Genomic DNA, 20,575 nt, shown 5'->3' with positions numbered 1-20,575 from the left:
TTAAAACGTTTACACATCTTAATTTCTTTTAAATTATGATTTAATAATATTGACATCACTCAGGCACTCCTATTTTTAGAATCATATTGCCGCAAAGAAATAAAGGGAAACTGATGCTAATTTATTTTAACTTAAGAAACTTAAAAAAAACCACTGTGGCAAAGAAAATGATCTGAATTCAAACGAAATGAAAATAGAAATTGTACTCAGCAGGATTTAACCCTTTCAATATTATTTTGCATTCCTACCCTCTCTCTGTCACGGCAGCAGGAAGGTCGAGCCTTTTAGCATTTGGAGGAGGGGTGATTTTCTAAAATCTTTGGATCAAGGTTAGAGCCTTGTGGTACGCCGATCTTAATATATGTTCTAAAATCATCTGTTAGGAATGCATAGATACCAAATATTTGAAATAATGAAAACGTACCTGATACACGGATCCTGATGATGTCGTGGTGAGTATCAAGTGTCCTTACGTGTTCCCTGTTGTAGAGACCAGCGGAATATTCTGTGTGTGGAACCACGTGATATTCCAGAATTTCTAAAGATAAAAAGGTGGTATTTAAATGTGCGAGATAACATGTGCTCTATTTATAGCAAATCGGAGAAAAAAAAATTACATTGTTGGATGCCAATGACAATAATGTATATTTAAATTGTTATTGAAAATGATTTCCAAATTAATTCAATAAATATTTATTAAAACATCTTAGCATTAATATTAATACAAATTAAATCCAGGCTGAATGAAAAGTACCTATTAGAAGTTGTGGGTTATTGGCCAGATGGTCCAATACTCCTGATCCAAGTCTGGCAAAAACATCATTTGTTGGGGCGAAAACAGTCAGACCGTCACCTATTGGAAATAATTATAATATAATGATAATAATAAACAAACAAGTTATTTATTACATTTATTCGCGACTGTCCTGTGAAGGCATTTGGTAGGTTTAAAGTTTTATTGTCCGTGTTGAGGCAGCGTACACTTAAATGCGTAACACCTCGATTAAAGATGCAGTTAAATTAGTTTATCAAATGCTTCCGCAATAAAGAGGTTTTAAACGATAAATGTGTCTAGCAGAATAGCACGGTTAATATATCAAACATGAATGGTAAAATACGAGTATGTAAAATTTACCTTGTAGGGCTGATACAAGGTTTGCTGATTGGACCTTCGATAACAGAGTGGATAACTCTGAGTTACCGGCGACGAGATCGACAATGCTGCCCCCTCTGGTGGGAGCATTACAGAATCAAGGATATGGACATATCCATTGCTAGCCTGGAGGTCGAAACGGGAAATTGTTGATCCTTCAGCGGTTACTTTCTACACATAAGAAGATAAACAATTAATGCATCCGCATCATGTATCATATTATTCAAATGATTTCCTATCGTGTTCAAAGTTCAGTTTGACGAAAATATTATCTTGAAGATTATCTTGTAAGAAAACCCTGTGAAGTTAGATAATCGTTAAATTGAATTGAATTTACAAATTAACAATGCTTCGGCTATTAATGACACACTCGTCTGTTTTTTTTTTTTTTTTTTTTTTTTGTTGTTAATATCACCTCGTCTGTTTTTTTTTTTTTTTTTTTTGTTTGTTCTTAATAGCACCAGGGATAGTATACATGTATCTTTTTTCATTCGTTTGTCATTATTACTACATAAAATAACAAAGCAGATGTGAAGTTTATATCGCTATAACTGACATTTGAAACGTGACCTGTATGACGTGGATATGTCAACTAATCACCGTCTAAAACGCTGTTATATTCTATGGATAAAACCGTCGTTGATTAACGGTTTTCTTAGTGAATGTCTTCTACACATGGGACAGAACGAAATCCCATTGATTACGCGGTGCTTTGAATGTTTAAGATAAGAAGTATATTTCACAGATATACTTAATACTAATATAGCTATTTTATCAATGTTGACCAATTGCGTATCATTTTTCATACGTATTTATCTAGCTAACTTGTTTTTAATATACAAGGACTACATCCCTTGTGCTTCAATTAATAAATGTACGTTGTCTTTTTGCTTCGCGTTTGTTCGTTCAATTAATTGACTTTCGGGCTTTGTAATTGTGTTACGTATAGTTTGTTGAATTAAAGAATACGACGGCTCATTTTGCTTCTAGGTATTTTATATGAAATGTTTTTATGTTTTTGTTGCATATTTTTATGAATGTTTAATTATTAACTATTTTGTGTCTTATACACGTAACATTAGCCCTGCAGGTAGGGCTTACAAATTGTATTTTGTTTGTTTGTTTGTTTGATAAATTAACGTCCTATTAACAGCTATGGTCATGTAAGGACGGCCTCCCATGTATGCGGTGTGTTGCGTGTATGTTGTGCGAGGTGCGTGTTTTGGGAGACTGTGGTATATTCATGTAGTGTCTTCTTGTATAGTGGAACTGTTGCCCTTTTTATAGTGCTATATCACTGAAGCATGCCGCCGAAGACACCAAGCAACACACCCCACCCGGTCACATTATAATGACAACGGGCCAACCAGTCGTCCCACTCCCTGTATGCTGAGCGCTAAGCAGGAGTAGAAACTACCACTTTTAAAGACTTTGGTGTGTCTCGGCTAGGGGACAGAACCCAGAGCCTTCCTCACAGGGGCGAATGTAACTGCTGCCGCCCTAGTATATGATCGTAATAAAATTAACATCTTATCACTTCTCTCCTTCATGTTTGACATTCTACTTCCTAACATCTCCCCATTTCAAACCATGTAATTGCATTATTCGGACATTATCGCGAACGTCTAGACAAATCAATTATGTTTAAATTCAAACTGGATCAAAATGCACACTGTCTTATAAAAGAGACTCAACTTGTTCTTCATTATCATTGCATCTGAAACATATGTACGAAATCTTTATAGTTTTAAACCATCGCGTAAAAAGATAACAACACGTTTTATAGTTACTTGGCAGTTGGGGTTTTCCCCTTAGTGAATAAATATATCACTGGAATATACACATGTATACGAATGTAAGTGCAAATTACACTGTTTTCATCTTTTTGTATAGGTTTATCATAAACGTCACCAGTTTGTAATTATTTTGTTGGTTCTCCCATTTAAAGATTTGTTTTATCTACTCGGAATAAATTCACATAGACATTCATTGACAATCTTTTTTTTTCTGTCTGAATAGTTGATGACCATGCACGACTGGATTCTTGACATTCTGGACATCTGATTCCATATTTTAATCATGTGTCCACGTGCTGCTATATATATTATGTATCTTCTTGTTGTTCTACCGATTACATATAGCGTATACCTGTAAAGATTACACACGTCTTGAATTATCACGTGTTGGTCAAAGACCAAAGGTCACCATATAGGATACCGGTCAGATGTCCAGTCAGAATTCCTTCGCAACTACTTAAGCAAAAACTAAAAAAAGGAGAACATTGGTCGTAAATTTCTCTGTAAATTAACAATACGTAAAGCAAGTCATTAATAGGAAAAAGAAACTGACACTTAACGCAACAATCAATTGTTTAATACTGAGATACAGATCAATTCTCTCAAATATTATAATTGACAAAATAACAATATGAATAGTTCCAAAATACATGATGTGTATAAGTGATAAAAGTATGTATGAAAGATATACAATTTATCGGAAAGATTCGTTCTGTTCCATGTGTAGAAGGCATCCACTACGCTGATAACAGTCACGTTTACTTTACACGGGCCAAATACTGGAATGCTACATCACCACTTTGTGAAACAAATTCACGAATCCACAGTGGTATAAATATGAGCCGAAAGTTGTCGAAATCGCAAGTCGTCTCAGAGACATCCGGACGAAACAGTCGCTGATCTCCACTCCAGACACACCATGCTTCGTGTACTTTGCTTCACCCTGGCTCTACATGCCGTATTAGCCGGTAACTTAGTAGAAGTTTTACAATCGGACGGAGAGTCCACTCTGGTCAGTCTCGTACAGAAAGCTGGTCTGGCTGATGCTCTCACTCAAGGTCAGTGGGTTTTAATTGTGATCATGAAATGTTTTTTATTTTATTTATATTTCTGTTTTTATATTTCATTGATTTTTTTTAAACTAACTATTATTTAATCTAAAGTATTTGGTTTTAATTCGTGCATTTTTGATCAGAATAGATATAATATTTTGGTTAAAGATGCTACACCACTGACAATTGCAGTTTTCTTTATCAAAAATAGGAGCTGGTGAATAAGTTAAAACAGTTACTTATATTACACCATTACCACATGCACCAAAAGCAAAATAAATTATTTATATGTATGCTTATGTTAATTAATATATATACAATTAAACATGAATAATTGTTAACATTGTGAGTATCATTTGTACTCTGTCGGCGGTGAAGCATCTTTAATAATCAATACATTAGGTGGATCTTGGGACACAAATAAATGTAAAGGCATTTAGTAACATTAATATCTGATATTGCAGAAGCTTTCACATTTATGTGTACTTGGCTCTTACCCAATATGTTCCATGAAAAGTAAATATATTGTAATTCATAACGTCCAAATAGTTATGTCAAATATTTTGCCAAAATCTCAAAACATCTACAATAAACTAGATTTAATGACTAACATACATTAATTTATCTCTATTTACAGGGACGTTTACCATTTTCGCCCCCTCAAATGCTGCCTTCGCTAAGCTGCCCGCTAGCCTTATGGCCACCCTAGGCAGCGACGTGAATGCTCTCGCTAACGTCTTGAAATACCACGTGGTTTCGGGATCAATCAGAAAACAGGATGCTTCTAACGAGGCCCAACTTGATACCCTTGCTGGCAAGAAAATCCGTTTTAACATCTACAACCATAATAATGTAAGTCAGGCGGAAGTTGTCTTTGGGGATATTTTTGTTCATTAAATCGACAATATGTGTGAAACCTGCCTTTGGGAATACCTCTGAATAATAAAAGCACATGTTTTCTTAGGTCTCAAATGCTCATATATAACTCTTATGAACCTGAGTATATAACAACTTGACTATAGAGACCAATTTTCTTTTTCACTTAAGTAGTCTTTATAGGCATGTTTGACTTGCATATATATTCTAAACGTCTTATGAAAAAAATACATTCATGTTTTGATTTCCTTATTTAGAAGGTAACCGCTGAGGGATCCACAATTTCCCGTTTCGACCTCCAGGCCAGCAATGGATATGTCCATATACTTGATACGGTAATGCTCCCACCAGAAGGCAGCATTGTCGATCTCGTCGCCGGTAACTCAGAGTTGTCTACTCTGTTATCTAAGGTCCAATCAGCAAATCTTGTATCAGCCCTACAAGGTAGGTTATGTTTAAAAGGAAAGTTCTCTTAAGTATTTTTGGGGGCCGCGGTGGCCGAGTGGTTAAGATGTCCCGACATATTACCACTAGCCCTCCACCTCTGGGATGCGGGTTCGAATCCCATGTGGGGCAGTTGCCAGGTACTGACCGCTGACCGGTGGTTTTTCTCCGGGTACTCCGGCTTTCCTCCACCAACAAACCTGGCACGTCCTTACATGACCCTGGCAGTTAATAGGACGTAAAAACTAAACAAACCAAAACTTAAGTATTTCATTTTCTCGCGATATATGTATGATAAATGAAATGGCCGTCCTACTCTGCTCGACATGTTTTTTTACCTTTAACATGTTGACAAAGTTCATTACAGTAAGTTAATTTGTCGTGATTTTTTATCAAAACATTTATGACTAAATGTCCCCAGATGAAGGATAATCACTGTAGTTTATCTGACCATTTTTGAGAACATTTTAAAACAATTTTTACGATGCAGACAAAAGTTAAATGATTAAAACTCATGTTGTTTTGTATAATTATTAATATTTGTGTAAAACTACTAGGCGACGGGTTGACTGTATTCGCTCCTACCAATGACGCGTTTGCCCGACTAGGATCAAGAGTATTAGACAATCTGGCCAACAACCCACAACTTCTAAAAGGTAAAACAAATGGTTGGTTTGCGCAAAATATTTCCTTTCGTGTCATGGTAAAATTCTTAAATAAATAAAGCTGGTTTTAACTTGTATTTCATTCCATTGTTAGTTTGTTTAGTTAATTGTTATTGAATGGGTCGGAAGCTCACACAATTTTATCAAAAACTGTCTGAACTATTTGACACATAAATCGAGCAAATGTATCTCGGACATTTAAACCACCTTTCCTTATTTTCAGAGATTCTGGAATATCACGTGGTTCCACACACAGAATATTCCGCTGGTCTATACAACGGAAAAGACGCAAGGACACTTGATACTCAACATGACGTCATCAGGATTCATGTATCAGGTACGTTTTCATTACAGTATTTCAAGGAGACACTACACAAATATACCACAGCCTCCAAAACATAAAAAGACGCCGCATCTCATGGGAGGTTCTCCTTAAATGATTATGACTGTCCATAGGACATCACACCAAACCAAACGTTACCATTACTTCTTCCCGTTTGCCTATACACGAAAATGTTAATTATATTCAAGTACGTTGTGAAATAAAACACCTCATTCATTGGGAGGCCGACATAAATGACTCTCGCTGTCGATAGGACGTTAAAGTTAATACACTAAACGCTGTGAAATAAAACAAAACCTAAGTGTGACAATAACATATCACCAGCTAATGTTAACGCCTTTTATTATGATTTGCTCCCTCATTTATTTTTGGCCTTAGATATACAATGTCTATATTGAATAAACTTGTGTTCCAGGAGACTCCGTCCATGTCAATAACGGAAAAGTAATCAAGGCTGATATCGCCGCCACCAATGGTGTTGTCCATATAATTGACCATGTACTTCTACCTCTCAGGTTTATAGGATCTGCCATTCTCGGAAAGTAATAAAACAAACAACATCCCTTTTACAATTATCATCCTCTGTATATAGTATCATGCTCGAACATCATTATTGTTATTTAATTATACATTGGTTTTTTTTCAATAAAATGTATAGCGTTTTTGACGTGTTTGTTATGTAGCGTTATCTCTAAACAAAACTCGTAATCAGAATACAACAGTTTTTCCAATGCCACAATTAAAGAACGGAAGCAATGCAGTTCATTCAATTTCAAGAGCAACTCAATTCATTATTACATGAAAACAACCAAGGCAAGTTTCAATTCTAAAGTGATGATATGACTTAAGACAAGGCCTTAAAGAGCGCGGTCAGATGTTTCACTAACCATTAATTATGCAATGTTAAAAAGTGCAATTTATGGAAATTACGGAGCCGAATTTTCTGTTTATTTTTTATTTAATATATTCACACTCTATCCTTGAACAAAAATCCCTATCTCTAAGAGAATATTAGAGAAGGAAGAAATTGTATTTCCCTGACAGACATTCCGTTTTTGGTCAGCTGATATAAATCACTTGAACGCTTGAAAATAAAGAGCGATTGCACTAAGCCTCTGCCGGATGGAAATTACCTTCCTTTAAAGGTTGCCGCAAAATGAAGCTGTCAGTATGTAGGATTGGATTTTGAAGTTTGGTTTTTGCTATATTTTCATGTAGGTGTTACCGTAGAAGTGCTTATTTTAGAGCATGGGAACTCCGACATTTTTATGATCGGAATATGTACCTCTGAATGTGTCTTGGGGTTTTTAAATACACTCCTAAATAGTTAGATACAGTAAGATAATATGTTAATTGACACAATAAAAGAAAATGATCTGTCGGTTTTGAATGTCTGGTATTGGACAAACCAGGTAAAATAAATCATTTTATGCTTTAAAAATATTCAAACATAATATATTTTTAGGCAAAGCCTATCTGAGAGCGCAGCAATTAATTCATAAACAGGATAATTGTTATGAATCGAGTTGAGTTGTCAGATAAATGAATAACGAATTTCTTACGGTGAAAGAGTAATCTACCATTACCCGGCGATTGAACCCTTATCGATGTTATGTGTTTTGTTCTGATTGCTTATTGTGTGCATTGACTTACTATACTTCTAGAAAGCATTTATATATTTATGAATTACTGGCATTGAGTTTATAACAAGAAAAACAATATTTAGCATAGAAAACGTTTACTTTCACTTTATGCAAAAATACGCAACTGCAGCTACAAAATATATCCCAACGTTATTCTCCGTTGCCAGGCGGAAAATTTCGAAGTAAATATTCATGTAAAAAGTTTTAAGTTAAGATTCAGGACAAAATGTGAATGTTAGATTCAGTTAAGAATTAAATTGGAAGGTTTATCTTTCACTGATGTTTTCCTTTTGATTTTCTTTCAAAGTATATTGCTTGTAATCACGCGAGAGTGTGCTTTTTCCATTTTCTGTTTACGAGAAAGTTTTTTTAACTCTTCATATATGGATGATTTATATAGATTAACGTTATCAAAACACCTCTATCACAAGAGCTCGCTTCGCGAACGGTAAGGACCGTTAGAGCTACGCTCTCTAATATGAATCATGCACAGCATAGGACTAGCGAATCTCTACTTGTTTATTTTCTTTTCTATTTCAAGACATAATTTACAAATGAAAAGACTATTTTAAAGTAGACTTATAGTAGTATATGATACAATAATTGTCTAGCATAATAAGACTCTGAATTTAAACAAAACGCAAGATTCGGATTTGGATGTTGATTTTCAGTGCCCATGCGGTGTCACAGGCCTAGCTGTGGTGCCGCGTATAAGAATTCTATGATTTCGTGCCATTTGTTGACGTGATGTGTCGTCGTATTTCTTGTGCTCATCTTCGTTTGGTGGATAGTGAGAATCCTTTCCAGAGCTTTTAATTTTCAAAAGTGTTATTATTATTAAATAAAAAAAACATAAATGATGTTTAATTACTTCAATTAATGCATTTGCATTAGTTTTTATATATTCACTGCGGAGAGCAGTACAGGACAACGCACAAACCAGAACAGGTTAAACCGAAAGTACAAAGAAAATAGCCTTCCATGCATGCAGATCATTGATTTCAGCATGTATTTATGCTTGCGTACATGTTACCGGAACAGAGCTTCGATTTTCGACGGGCGTCGAAAGAGCTTCGTTCTTATTAATTTGGAAAAAAGAGACCCAGAGGGGCTGTATCGCTCATCTGGTTTGTAATGCCAAGTTTTGTTCTGAATACAATTTCATTGTTTCTTTTCTAATGGAATTTAAATGATTTACCTACCTCTATTCCCCCTATTGGGTCCCACCCCTTCCGCCCCAGGGGTTCGGAGTCAAAATTTATACAAACTCTATTCCCCTTTCCCCCAAGGATATTTCTAGATAAATTTGGTTACAATCCATGCAGAACTCTAGGACTAGTAGCGATTTAAAAGATTTACCTCTATTTCCCACATTGGGTCACACCCCTTCCGCCCCCAGGGGTTTGGAGTCCAAATTTATACAAACTCAATTCCCCTTTCCCCAAGGATATTTCTAGACAAATTTGGTTACAATCCATGCAGAACTCTAGGACTAGTAGTGATTTAAAAGATTTACCTCCATTTTCCCCGCCTCTCCTGCCCCCGGGGGTCAAAGCCAAAATTTATACAAACTCTGTTCCCCTTCCCCAAAGGATGCTTCTGGCCAATTTTGGTTACAATCCATGCAGTACTCTAGGATACGTAACAATTTAAAGGATTAACCTGTATTTCACATATTGGGCCCCGCCCCTCCTGCCCTCGGGGGGTCAGAGTCAAAATTTATACAAACTCAATTCCCCTTCCTCCACTGATATTTCTGACCAAATTTGGTTACAATCCATGTAGAACTGTATGACAAGTAGCGATTTGAAAAAAACCCACCTCTATTTCCCCTATTGGGCCCCGCCCCTCCTGCCCCCGAGGGGTCAGAGCCAAAATTTATACAAATTCTATTCCACTACCACCAAGGATGTTTCTGACCAAATTTGGTTACAATCCATGCAGAACTGTAGGACAGGTAGCGATTTAAATGGTTTACCTATATTTCCCCTATTTTGACCAGCATCTTCTGCCCATTCGGGACAGGTGAGCTAAAAACTGGTCATATCAGACCATGGTATAATGTATAACTCTGATATTATGCACAAAATTAAAAAAAAAATAGTTAACTACGGGAAACTTACCATATAACTCGATGGACCCCTCTGCCGTCAGCAATGATAATGAAGGAGATTTGCTTGTTCGTCTTGTGTTAAAACGACAAACGTTCATGATAACGTTAAAAGTAAAACAGAGGAAACGCAATACTATCGGTCATAACAACATGTACAGAATCACATGACTGGTTCTTTCACTAATCTTTCAATAAGGAAATTATGATTATACTGTACTATCATTGTCAGACAAAGTAACACATACATACACTGTGGAATTACAAGAACTGATAAGTAAATACATTACACCATGGCCAGGTTCAATCGTTTCACTTCTGCATACCATAGTTCAAGAACTATTCGAATTCAATTTAATTAACTATTGAAAAAAAAGATGTTGATATTTAAATGATAATCGAGAACTCAAACATTGTCTTAAATTCATTTTTTATTATGGCCATATTATCAGTTTTGACTGTTTTTCGATCGTTACTGACTGATTGTGTCGTTTTACGGGACACATGTGTAAACAGGATCGTCAATATAAAGCAAACAAACCGAAATAATCGGTTGAATGAGGTAAATATACATTTAAAATTGTTACTATTACGCTGTACTCCATACAACACAATAACAAATTTAACTAGTATCCCAATCTGATTAAAATACAGATCCTTATAACCACTCCGTTCAATATAGGATCTGACAATATCCCATATGGGGTCACGTTCGGATGACCTTTTACCACGTGTACTCCAGATCAAATACATTTTCTACACATTTCTACGTCAATTGATAACGCTATTTCGTCCCAGTAAGCATATACATTTAGCATTGTTATGCACATTGGGCGAGATGACTACGTGCACGAAAATAATTCGGACAGCTTTTTCAAACTAGTTCGTCCCCAGTCAAGATTCTGGCAGTGCCAATTTGATTGGCCATTTCCAAAGGTCATCCTGACGTGACCCCTAATGGGATATTGTCAAATCCTCATATTAAACGTAGTGATAATAAGGATCTGTATTTTAATCAGATTGCTAGTATCCGTACATCTCCCGAGCTATACACCGAACGCTGATATTGCTTTATAAAAAGAATATCTACAAATCCTTGAAGAAACCCGGGTTACAAACATTTTGAATTAATGAATATATATGTATATGCCTTTATGTTATAAATGTGATTTATGTTAAAACGATCTAATCATTTCAAAATAAACGAAAAAATTTAGTAATCTACATTTTTTAGCAAGCGCACACCATATATCTCCAGATATTGAAATACAGAGGCATGGAAATTCCATTTTTCCAAGTTTTACATTTAATCTAATTTGAATATTTTCTGAAACGACGAGACCAAGATACAGTCTGCATAATTGTGCTGTATAATTAAACACAATCACTGAACTATCCCCTTTTATGCTGTATTTTTGAGCTGTCGATTCAAGTTTGTCAGAAAGTACTGAAAAGATCATTCCTAAATTTCATATATAGGTTCCCCTATTGCCCTAGTTGTGTATATTGGGTTTTGGGACCGATTGGTCAACAAGATGGCCACCAGAGCAGCCATCTTGGATTTTGATAGTAAAAACATGCTACCGCTATTTCTCAAAAAGTGCTGAAAGGATCATTCTCAAATTCCATATATAGATTCCATTTGGGCCCTAATTGTGCATAGTATATTTTGGGACTGATCGGTCAATAAGATGGCGGACAAAAGGTCTCCATCTTGAATTTTGATAGTTGAAGTTGAAAAGTGGAGAAAAGACCCATCTGACATTTATCGGACATAGATCAATCTTTTGTTGGCGTCAAGATCCCCTTGGGATCTCTTGTTTAATTAACTTACCGTGCCAGGACTGTCACTGCTATCTGACTTTTTGTTGAACGCTCCCGTCTGTTGATGCGGCGGCTTCGTCTTAGAAAAAAATACATTTTTTGTACGTCATTGTGCTATGTTTAGCTTGACTTCACTCTATTTAAAGGAGTGTTTTCCTGGTCAAGCTAGGCAACTGGCTACCTATATTATTCGCTTTATGCATTGGAAATTGGCTGAAGATTATACCTATGCACCGGATAAATTTTAATTTCGTAGAATTTATATTTAGGCAAAACCTGCCTTAAAATTAGCGGTCGATAGTACGATGGCTAACTTATCCACGTCTGATAGACCTCCATTAAGAAAATAGGAAGTATGACTGGCTTATTTTAGTCTGATATTTCGATTGATTTGACAATTGAAGAAAAAGTTACTTTAATGTTCAATTTCTTGCAGACTTTGCAAAGTCTTTGATACGTGGCATGTTTTTATGTCGACGGCTGGCAATCAAACCTGCGAGCTATTGTTTTTATAATAAAATATTGTTCAATGGAAGATGGTGGAAAATTGTGAATTTTCGGGATACCTGATTAAGCTGGTTATTATGTTACCTTTTATTTAAATGGAGTCTTCGAGTTGATTCGTTTCAACGTCAATACTAGTTAACGTTGGTTTGGTTGGTTGGGTAAATGGAATTAACGTTTCATTCCAATAGCAGCCGAGGTCTTTGAAGGACGGTCGGATTGTATGCAAATGTGTTCTGGGTGTGAATACAGGTATGTTATGGGAGGATGCGATATGTACGAGTTGTATTCTCCTGTAATAGGTGGAACTCTGATGCCGTTTTAAAATGTTATCTAAATAATTTACCTGGGGAGTCCCAGAAAATTCAACATTGTACCATATATCGGTTAAATATTTACTTGTAATATGTGAACCTTGACGAAGATACAACGTAATACCAAAATATTTAAGCCATATTTTACTGTACTCCATTCCGATAACTTTTAACGCGTCTTATCACCCTTGCATTTCTTTGAATGTGTTTCATGGTTATTACTTGTACAGAACTAGATAAATATCGTCAATGTTGTTCTAAATATTGATAAAATCATTAAACATTGCCGTTCTCAGTCAATACATCCTGCGTATGATAAGTATTAGGTCAAAGGTAAACATTAATCTGTTGTTATCTAAACACTCTTACACTAGATTGAGCTTCAGCTATAATATCGTCATACGATTGTAACTTAACTAATTATAATTCACTTTATATCATTAGTTATAACGTAGTGATTTCATTTTCATAGCGGCTATGAATAGCAGAAGATATCTACATATCCCGCTGAGCGCGTTAACGCTCCTCGGAAGATATGTACATAGCTTCTGCTATTCATAGCCGTTATGAAAATCAGAAAAAAATAATTCAATCCATATATCAACATTAGAATAATTTATGAATATAAAAATAATTGAAAGGTTTTAAATTAAATTTTAAATTATGACGCCCATTTACGACGAGAAATGAGATTACGATGGATGACGAAGTCGTTCTAAAACGTCGCGTTTTCAAGCTTCCGCCTTCCGGTCGACCTTTTTATTTTTGCAAAAGACAAACGATAAACATGAAATAAAGTTAAAATAAGATTTGATTTTCTTATTACAGAAACCTTAGTTATCCATATCAAGAAACAACACATTAGATATTAAACACTAAAATATTGTGGGGGACTATTTTTTATTGATATGAACCTGGCGTATTGCTTGAAATCAGCTGATCGTTGCACGAGAATCGCTGTATTCATAGTGTATTCATAGTGCATTCATAGGCAAATGTTTGTTTCGTCAGTTGGTTTATTCATATAGTGACTAAACACTCAAAATGTAAATAAAATGTATTAGGAATACCACAAAACATTACAAGGACGTATACGTGTCGGATGACTGTAAATAATACAGAGAAGTGTAATGGTATGGTCAAGTAGTATTCTTTCTGTCTTTATACACCATTCATTCGTGTTACTCCTTCCGGTTTTTTGTTTTTTTTAAATTCTAAGATGGTCAGATGATATACATTCCAATGTTAGATAAAACTAATATGTTCAGTGTTAGAGAATAAACGTGAAACCACATGATGCGCGAATAATTGTATTATAAAATAAAAGCACTATTGTCAGTCAGATCGAAAATGTGTTATTTTTGTATAAATGGGACACAGTAATATACAATTGTAACTAAAATACAATTAGGCAAAACGATTCATTAACAAAGTAACTGTGTGAGTACAGCAGAGTATTCAGTAAAATTCATATATATGAATATATTAGATATAAATGAAATGTATATCCGAAAATCTCATATACAGTGTGTTCACGCTGTATGTAGTGCAAGCACTCACGTGCCTCTTCAGGTATCGCCAGTTTTTTTCTCGTGTCTGCCGTCTGATTATGCAAAGCTTATGTAAGGTCGCATGTTTCTTATGCCACGTGTCGCCAGAAAGAAGTATCGGTCATTGAGACACGAGGTAGGATAGCTTGACAATTCGCCGGTCAGATATCCTATGATAAGAATACCTTCGTTACACTGTATCCACGGAATTCACTGAATAGTCTTCAACGCTTGGTATTGGAAAACAATCTTTCGTTCTTGCAGTGAATACGTCATAATTGTATTAATATTTTCAACATTATCTTAAAGAACAAATAGGATTGAAGCAAATTATCTATGTTCAGTTATGATTCATTTATTAATCTTAAAGTGTTTCAAGCGGTCGAATATTACGCATGATCAACTTAAACATATAGATTTATACTGCAATTTGCAAACACTTCATTTCAGTGATATATTGACTTGGCAAGACTATGTTTTAGATTAAAACAGAGAGTAAAGTAGCATAAGACTTGGTGATGCAGTTTTAACGTTGAAATATCATTATTCACATTTTTTCTTTCCACAGAACGAAGAAATCTCATAGAAAGCTTCGTTACTCCTCGAGTTGGAAAGATACGGGAAAAAAATAGAAAAACGTAAAAATATATGTACCTTTTTCCTAGTTTTTTTTGTTTGTTTTTTTTTGTTTTTGGTTGGGTTTTTTTATTGTAAATCTTAATTGCTTCGATTTATCATTTATTCATGTAACATTTTATTCTTTGAGTGGCTATATACAGAGTGTCGTCACAATAACACAATTTTTACCTTTAACTAATACAATTTATAACATTGTTATACATAGGTTCCTGAAAAAGTTCAATAATACATAACTGAGTATTAAGGGAGCGTATTCGTTTGTTATCGTATTAAAGATAAACTATTATACTAGCCATATCGGAGGTAAATCTGCACGAACGTAGTAGAAACGTAATAACTGTTGGCCTAAAAGTCAAAACGATAACAGTGCAATAAGATAAAGTAGTAATCAATTGATAAAAATAAGAAAACATATATTATTATTATAATTATGATGCACAAAAATATAAGATTATTTTATTAAAAAATAGGACCAAAGTTAAGTGTGGCCCTATTGAAATTTAAACTTCATATTCGACGAATAACATGCGACATAACATAAAAATATGCTTCTTTTTGTTAAACATAAATAGGTTAGTCATTATATTCATTTAGCCATGGTATGACAATAGAACAGATAATTGTATAGTTTCGGAATGAACGTTTGTCAAATAGGCTTACTGCTCACTATTTAGTATATACACATTAAGTCAAAGAAGCAACCAAATTATCGACATTAATAATAATCCAAAATAAGATAATTGTTTCAAATAGTATCGTGATGTATGTGAAAGAGCCGGTATGATACAGTAATATATCTCTTATCTAAAATATTCAATACACCTGTGAACAATTGCGAAAAGTATACATTATGTGCTGCCTACGTGAAGAAACTCGTTTTCTACGCTGCTATCAGTCACGTTTACTTTACACGGGCCATAATACGAGAATGTTACATCACCATTTCATGAAACAATTTCACGAATCCACAAGGGTATAAATATGGGCTGAAATTTGTCGGAATCATCACTCCTCCAGAGACCTCCAAACGAAACAGTCGCTGATCCTCACTCCAGAAAAAACATGTTTCGTGTACTTTGCTTCACCCTAGCCTTACATGCCGTATTGGGCGGTAACCTAGTAGAGGTTTTGCAGTCAGCCGGAGAGTCCACTCTGATCAGTCTGGTACAGAAAGCTGGTCTAGCTGATGCTCTGACTCAAGGTCAGTGGGTTTTAATTGTGATGATGAAATGTTTTATAATTCACTTTATCATTTGATCTAAACTATTTGGTTTTAGTTCGTGCATTTTTTTATCAGAATAGAGATAATATTTTGGTTAAAGATGCTACACCACTGACAATTAGTCCAGTAAAAATACGAAAAATAGAGGCCTAACCTCCAAATAATTGCAACAGAATTTGTTTTCTGCTTTTTGAGTTGGAGGATCTTAGTATTTTACCATGAAAAAAGTCGCCAAAAATTGAAATGATACAATATTTTCAGTCAATCCAAGAAATAAACAAGGATGAAAACGGCTCAAAACCGTTTGAATTTATCTAGCATTACCGTTTTTGTTACTTCTAGATGCAAACATTTATAACATCTTACCCTGAACAATATCAGTTTATATTTTATGTCTTAATGAATTACTTTTTCTTTGGTATTAATGCATGATCGATAATACATTAGCTAGAAAAAAACTAAATATTAACCTGTCAAGTTGACTGATCGTGCCAATTTGAAGTGTTTTATACTTAGATTTCTGGCAAAACACCCATTTTGGTAGTTAATATTTCGGAAAATAAAAAAGCAAATGCTTCCAAATATGTTATATCTTTTTTTGTATATTTTCTACTTGTTATTTTGATCATTTGTTGTAAAAACGGTATAAATATGCACATCTTATTTAGTAGTAAAAGCTTCCTATCACGTTAATTTGGCTGAATACCAAAATATGTTTAAGTCCATAAATCTACAATACAAAAATCTTAATTTTTCGAATATACCTTATTCGTTTGTTATAAAATTTTGCCAATAAATAAATAAGATCTGTGATGATTTTCAGCTATAAAATTGAACTTGAACTTTTATTTCATTCCTTTATCTCATTGAAAATTGTGTAACCCCCATCCGGTTCCATTATGGAAACATGAAAAACTGACCTATTCAAATATTTGGTCAAAAAGAAACTTCAATCACACTTTATAAAGAACGCTTCATTATGGTGGTAATATCTGCCAAAAGATTTTGCAATCTGATTACTCACAAAATAGATATTCACATTTTTGATATTTCAACTTAAGGCTTAGCCAATTAGAGAAGGTTAGTCAAATTGGCACTACATGAGGATTTGACCAAACTCACGTCTTGATATAGTTGTCTATTTTAGGTTAATATAGCCTACATAGAATTTGAATTATAACTATCTAAACACTCGAGACGGTACTTATTGAATAATTCTTGAATGAAAATGATATATTATTCAATTTGGATTTCAAAATATCCTAGGAAAATGCCAAAAGACCAACTTTTAGCAACCATGTTATCTCAGGTAATGAAAGTAAAATGTTTTACTTTTAAAGCCTTTAATCAACAAGTTTTATATTAGAAGATTCCACTAAAATGAGTATCAATGGTATCGTTGATAATAACATTTTTTTTATCTTAACAATCCAACAAAAGCAAATTTGGCTGTTACAAGGACATCATTATACAATTTTCATGCTGTCATACTTTTTCCCTGTGTTGATTTCAACTTATGTTTTTGGCAATCTGTGCTGTCCTTATAAAGTTCTTGCCATACAGTAATTTTCTAGTATCTCATGATAACCATTTAAGTTTATATTTGGCTTCAAAATTGGCAAGTTATGCAAAAATCACCGTTTTTCTGATTTTTTGGGGGTCAAGAAAAACACTTTCTCAAATTTTTATTTGTGGCGACTTTTTTTCTTGCATAAAACAAAGTCAGATCTGTATGAAAAACAAAGAAAAAATTATGTTGGAATTATTTTGGGGTAACACCTTATCTTTACTGGACTAAATGGCATTTTTCTCTATGAAGTACAGGAGCTGGCGAGTCAGTAATTTCTTTAAGTTAAAATTACTTACTTTACACCATTACCGCAATCCGAAAATGGTTAATTACGTCCATAAATATATGGAATGAAATACTGATTCCACATGCACCAAAAGCAAAATGATTTATTTGATATGTATGATTATTCTAATTAACATATATACACAATTAAACATCAATAATTGTTAACATGGTGAGTACCGTTTATACTCTGTCGGCGGTGGAGTATCTTAAAAAAAGTTATTAGGTTGATCCTTGGAAACAAATAAATATAAAAGCATTCATATATGATATTGCAGAAACTTTCACATTTGTGTGTAATTAGATTAAACTAAGGATGATTATCTGTATTGGTTCTTACCCAATATCTTCCCTGGCAATGTACATATATTGTCATTCTTAACGTCCATACAGTTATGTCAAAGGTTTTGCCAAAATATCAAAATATCTATAATAAGCCAGATTTAATGACTAACATAAATTGTCTTTATGTCTATTTACAGGGACTTTCACCATTTTCGCCCCCTCAAATGCTGCCTTCGCTAAGCTGCCCGCTAGCCTTATGGCCACCCTAGGCAGCGACGTGAATGCTCTCGCCAACGTCTTGAAATACCACGTGGTCTCGGGATCAATCAGAAAACAGGATGCTTCTAACGAGGCTCAACTTGATACCCTTGCTGGCAAGAAAATTCGTCTTAACATCTACAACCATAATCATGTGAGTCAGGCACAAATTGTCTTTAAAGATATCTTCTCGTTAAATTGACAATACGTGTGAAACTTACGTTAGGGACTACCCCTGTTAAACAAACACCTGTTTTCTTAGGTATCAAATGGTCATTTATAACACTAATGAACCGGAGTATATAACAACTTGGCTATAGAGACCAATTTTCTTTGTCACTTAAGTGGTCTTTATAGGCATATTTGACTTGCATATATATTTTTAGCGTCTTATGAAAGAAAACCCACATTCATGGTTTGATTTCCTTATTTAGAAGGTAACCGCTGAGGGATCCCCAATTACACGTTTCGACCTCCAGGCAAGCAATGGATATGTTCATATTCTCGATACTGTAATGCTCCCACCAGAGGGCAGCATTGTCGATCTCGTCGCCGGTAACTCAGAGTTATCTACCCTGTTATCTAAAGTCCAATCAGCAAACCTTGTATCAGCCCTACAAGGTAGGTTATGTTTAGAAGGAAAGTTCATTTTCTCCCGATATATGTATGATAAATGAAATTGCCGTCCTACTCTGCTCGACATGTTTTTTTACCTTTAACATGTTGACAAAGTTCATTACAGTGAGTTATTTTGTCATGGTTTTTATTACAACAATCTGAATAAAGGTCCCAAGATGCAGATGAAGGATTCGTATGCCTATACTAGATATAGTAACATTTAACTAAAACATTTGGCTGAAACCGCCTCCAAATATTCACTTTACTTTATCTTAACATTTTGAGAACCTTTTAAAACAATTTTACGATGCAGACTAAAAGGTAAATGATTAAAACTCATGTTGTTTTGTATAATTATTAAGATGTTGTGTTTACCCACTAGGTGACGGTTTGACTGTATTCGCTCCTACTAATGATGCGTTTGCCCGACTAGGATCAAGAGTATTGAACAATCTGGCCAATAACCCACAACTTCTAAAAGGTAAAACAAACATTTGTTTTCCTGTTACGTTGGTGAATTGATATTGAATGGGTTGGAAGATGTCACTATTTTATTTGAAAGCTGTCTGGACTATTATATATTATATAAATCGAGCAAATGTATATCGGACATTTTAACCACCTTTCTTTATCTTCAGAAATTCTGGAATATCACGTGGTTCCACACACAGAATATTCCGCCGGTCTGTACAACAGGGAACACGTAAGGACACTTGATACTCACCACGACATCATCAGGATCCGTGTATCAGGTACGTTGTCATCACAGTATTTAAAGGAGACACAACACAAATATACCGTCGCCTTCCACAATATTCAAATATTCAGACGCCGCATCTCATTGGAGGTTCTTCGTTAATGATCCTGGCTGTCTATAGGACATCAAACCACACCAAACGTTATCATCACTTTTTCTGATACAAGAAAGTTAAAAATATTCAAATACGATATGAAATAAATCAAAAGCTAAGTTTGAAAATAACATGGCACCGGCTAACGTTAACACCTTACACAATGATTTTTATTTTGATTTGCTCACTTATTCATTATGTTTTGTCCTGAGATATACAGTATTTATTATTTGAATAAACTTGTGTTTCAGGAGACTCCGTGCAAGTCAACAACGGAAACGTAATCAAGGCTGATATCGCCGCCACCAATGGTGTCGTCCATATAATTGACCATGTACTTCTTCCTCTAAGGTTTATAGGATCGGCCGTTCTCGGAAAGTAACAAAAAAACAACAATATCTCTATTACAATTACATAATCTGTATATAGTATCATACTCAAACATCATTATCGTTATCTGTTTATATTTTGTTTTCCAATAAAATGTATAGTTTTTATGAAGTTTTTGTTTATATGTATTATTAAATCGTGAAGCGTTATCTCTAAACAACACTCATCATTAAAATACAATAG

At 34.5% G+C, this 20,575-nt stretch overlaps 1 protein-coding gene across 1 annotated transcript; it reads left to right on the top strand.

Annotated features, from left to right (window-relative positions):
• The first annotated feature begins 2,552 nt into the window (after positions 1-2,552).
• On the top strand, positions 2,553-20,499 carry LOC138319518 (transforming growth factor-beta-induced protein ig-h3-like). The gene is made up of 12 exons (XM_069262671.1): positions 2,553-4,007; positions 4,639-4,853; positions 5,135-5,321; positions 5,879-5,977; positions 6,210-6,323; positions 6,745-6,871; positions 15,915-16,114; positions 18,473-18,687; positions 18,968-19,154; positions 19,534-19,632; positions 19,790-19,903; positions 20,254-20,499. The coding sequence occupies exons 1-12, from the start codon at positions 3,869-3,871 to the stop codon at positions 20,382-20,384; spliced, it is 1,827 nt and encodes a 608-aa protein (XP_069118772.1). The 5' UTR covers positions 2,553-3,868; the 3' UTR covers positions 20,385-20,499.
• Positions 20,500-20,575: the final 76 nt, after the last annotated feature.

The sequence above is a fragment of the Argopecten irradians genome, chromosome 3 (genome assembly GCF_041381155.1).
Source record: "Argopecten irradians isolate NY chromosome 3, Ai_NY, whole genome shotgun sequence".
NCBI lineage: Eukaryota > Metazoa > Mollusca > Bivalvia > Pectinida > Pectinidae > Argopecten > Argopecten irradians.
The sequence above is the reverse complement of the archived record's forward strand: the minus strand, read 5'-3'. Positions and strand labels throughout refer to the sequence as shown.

Coding starts and splice junctions, on each gene's coding strand:
- LOC138319518 (XM_069262671.1), top strand. CDS start 3,869: ATGCTTCGTGTACTTTGCTTCACCCTGGCTCTACATGCCGTATTAGCC. Junction 18,688..18,967: donor ACATCTACAACCATAATCAT/GTGAGTCAGGCA, acceptor TTCCTTATTTAG/AAGGTAACCGCTGAGGGATC. Junction 19,155..19,533: donor CCTTGTATCAGCCCTACAAG/GTAGGTTATGTT, acceptor TTTACCCACTAG/GTGACGGTTTGACTGTATTC.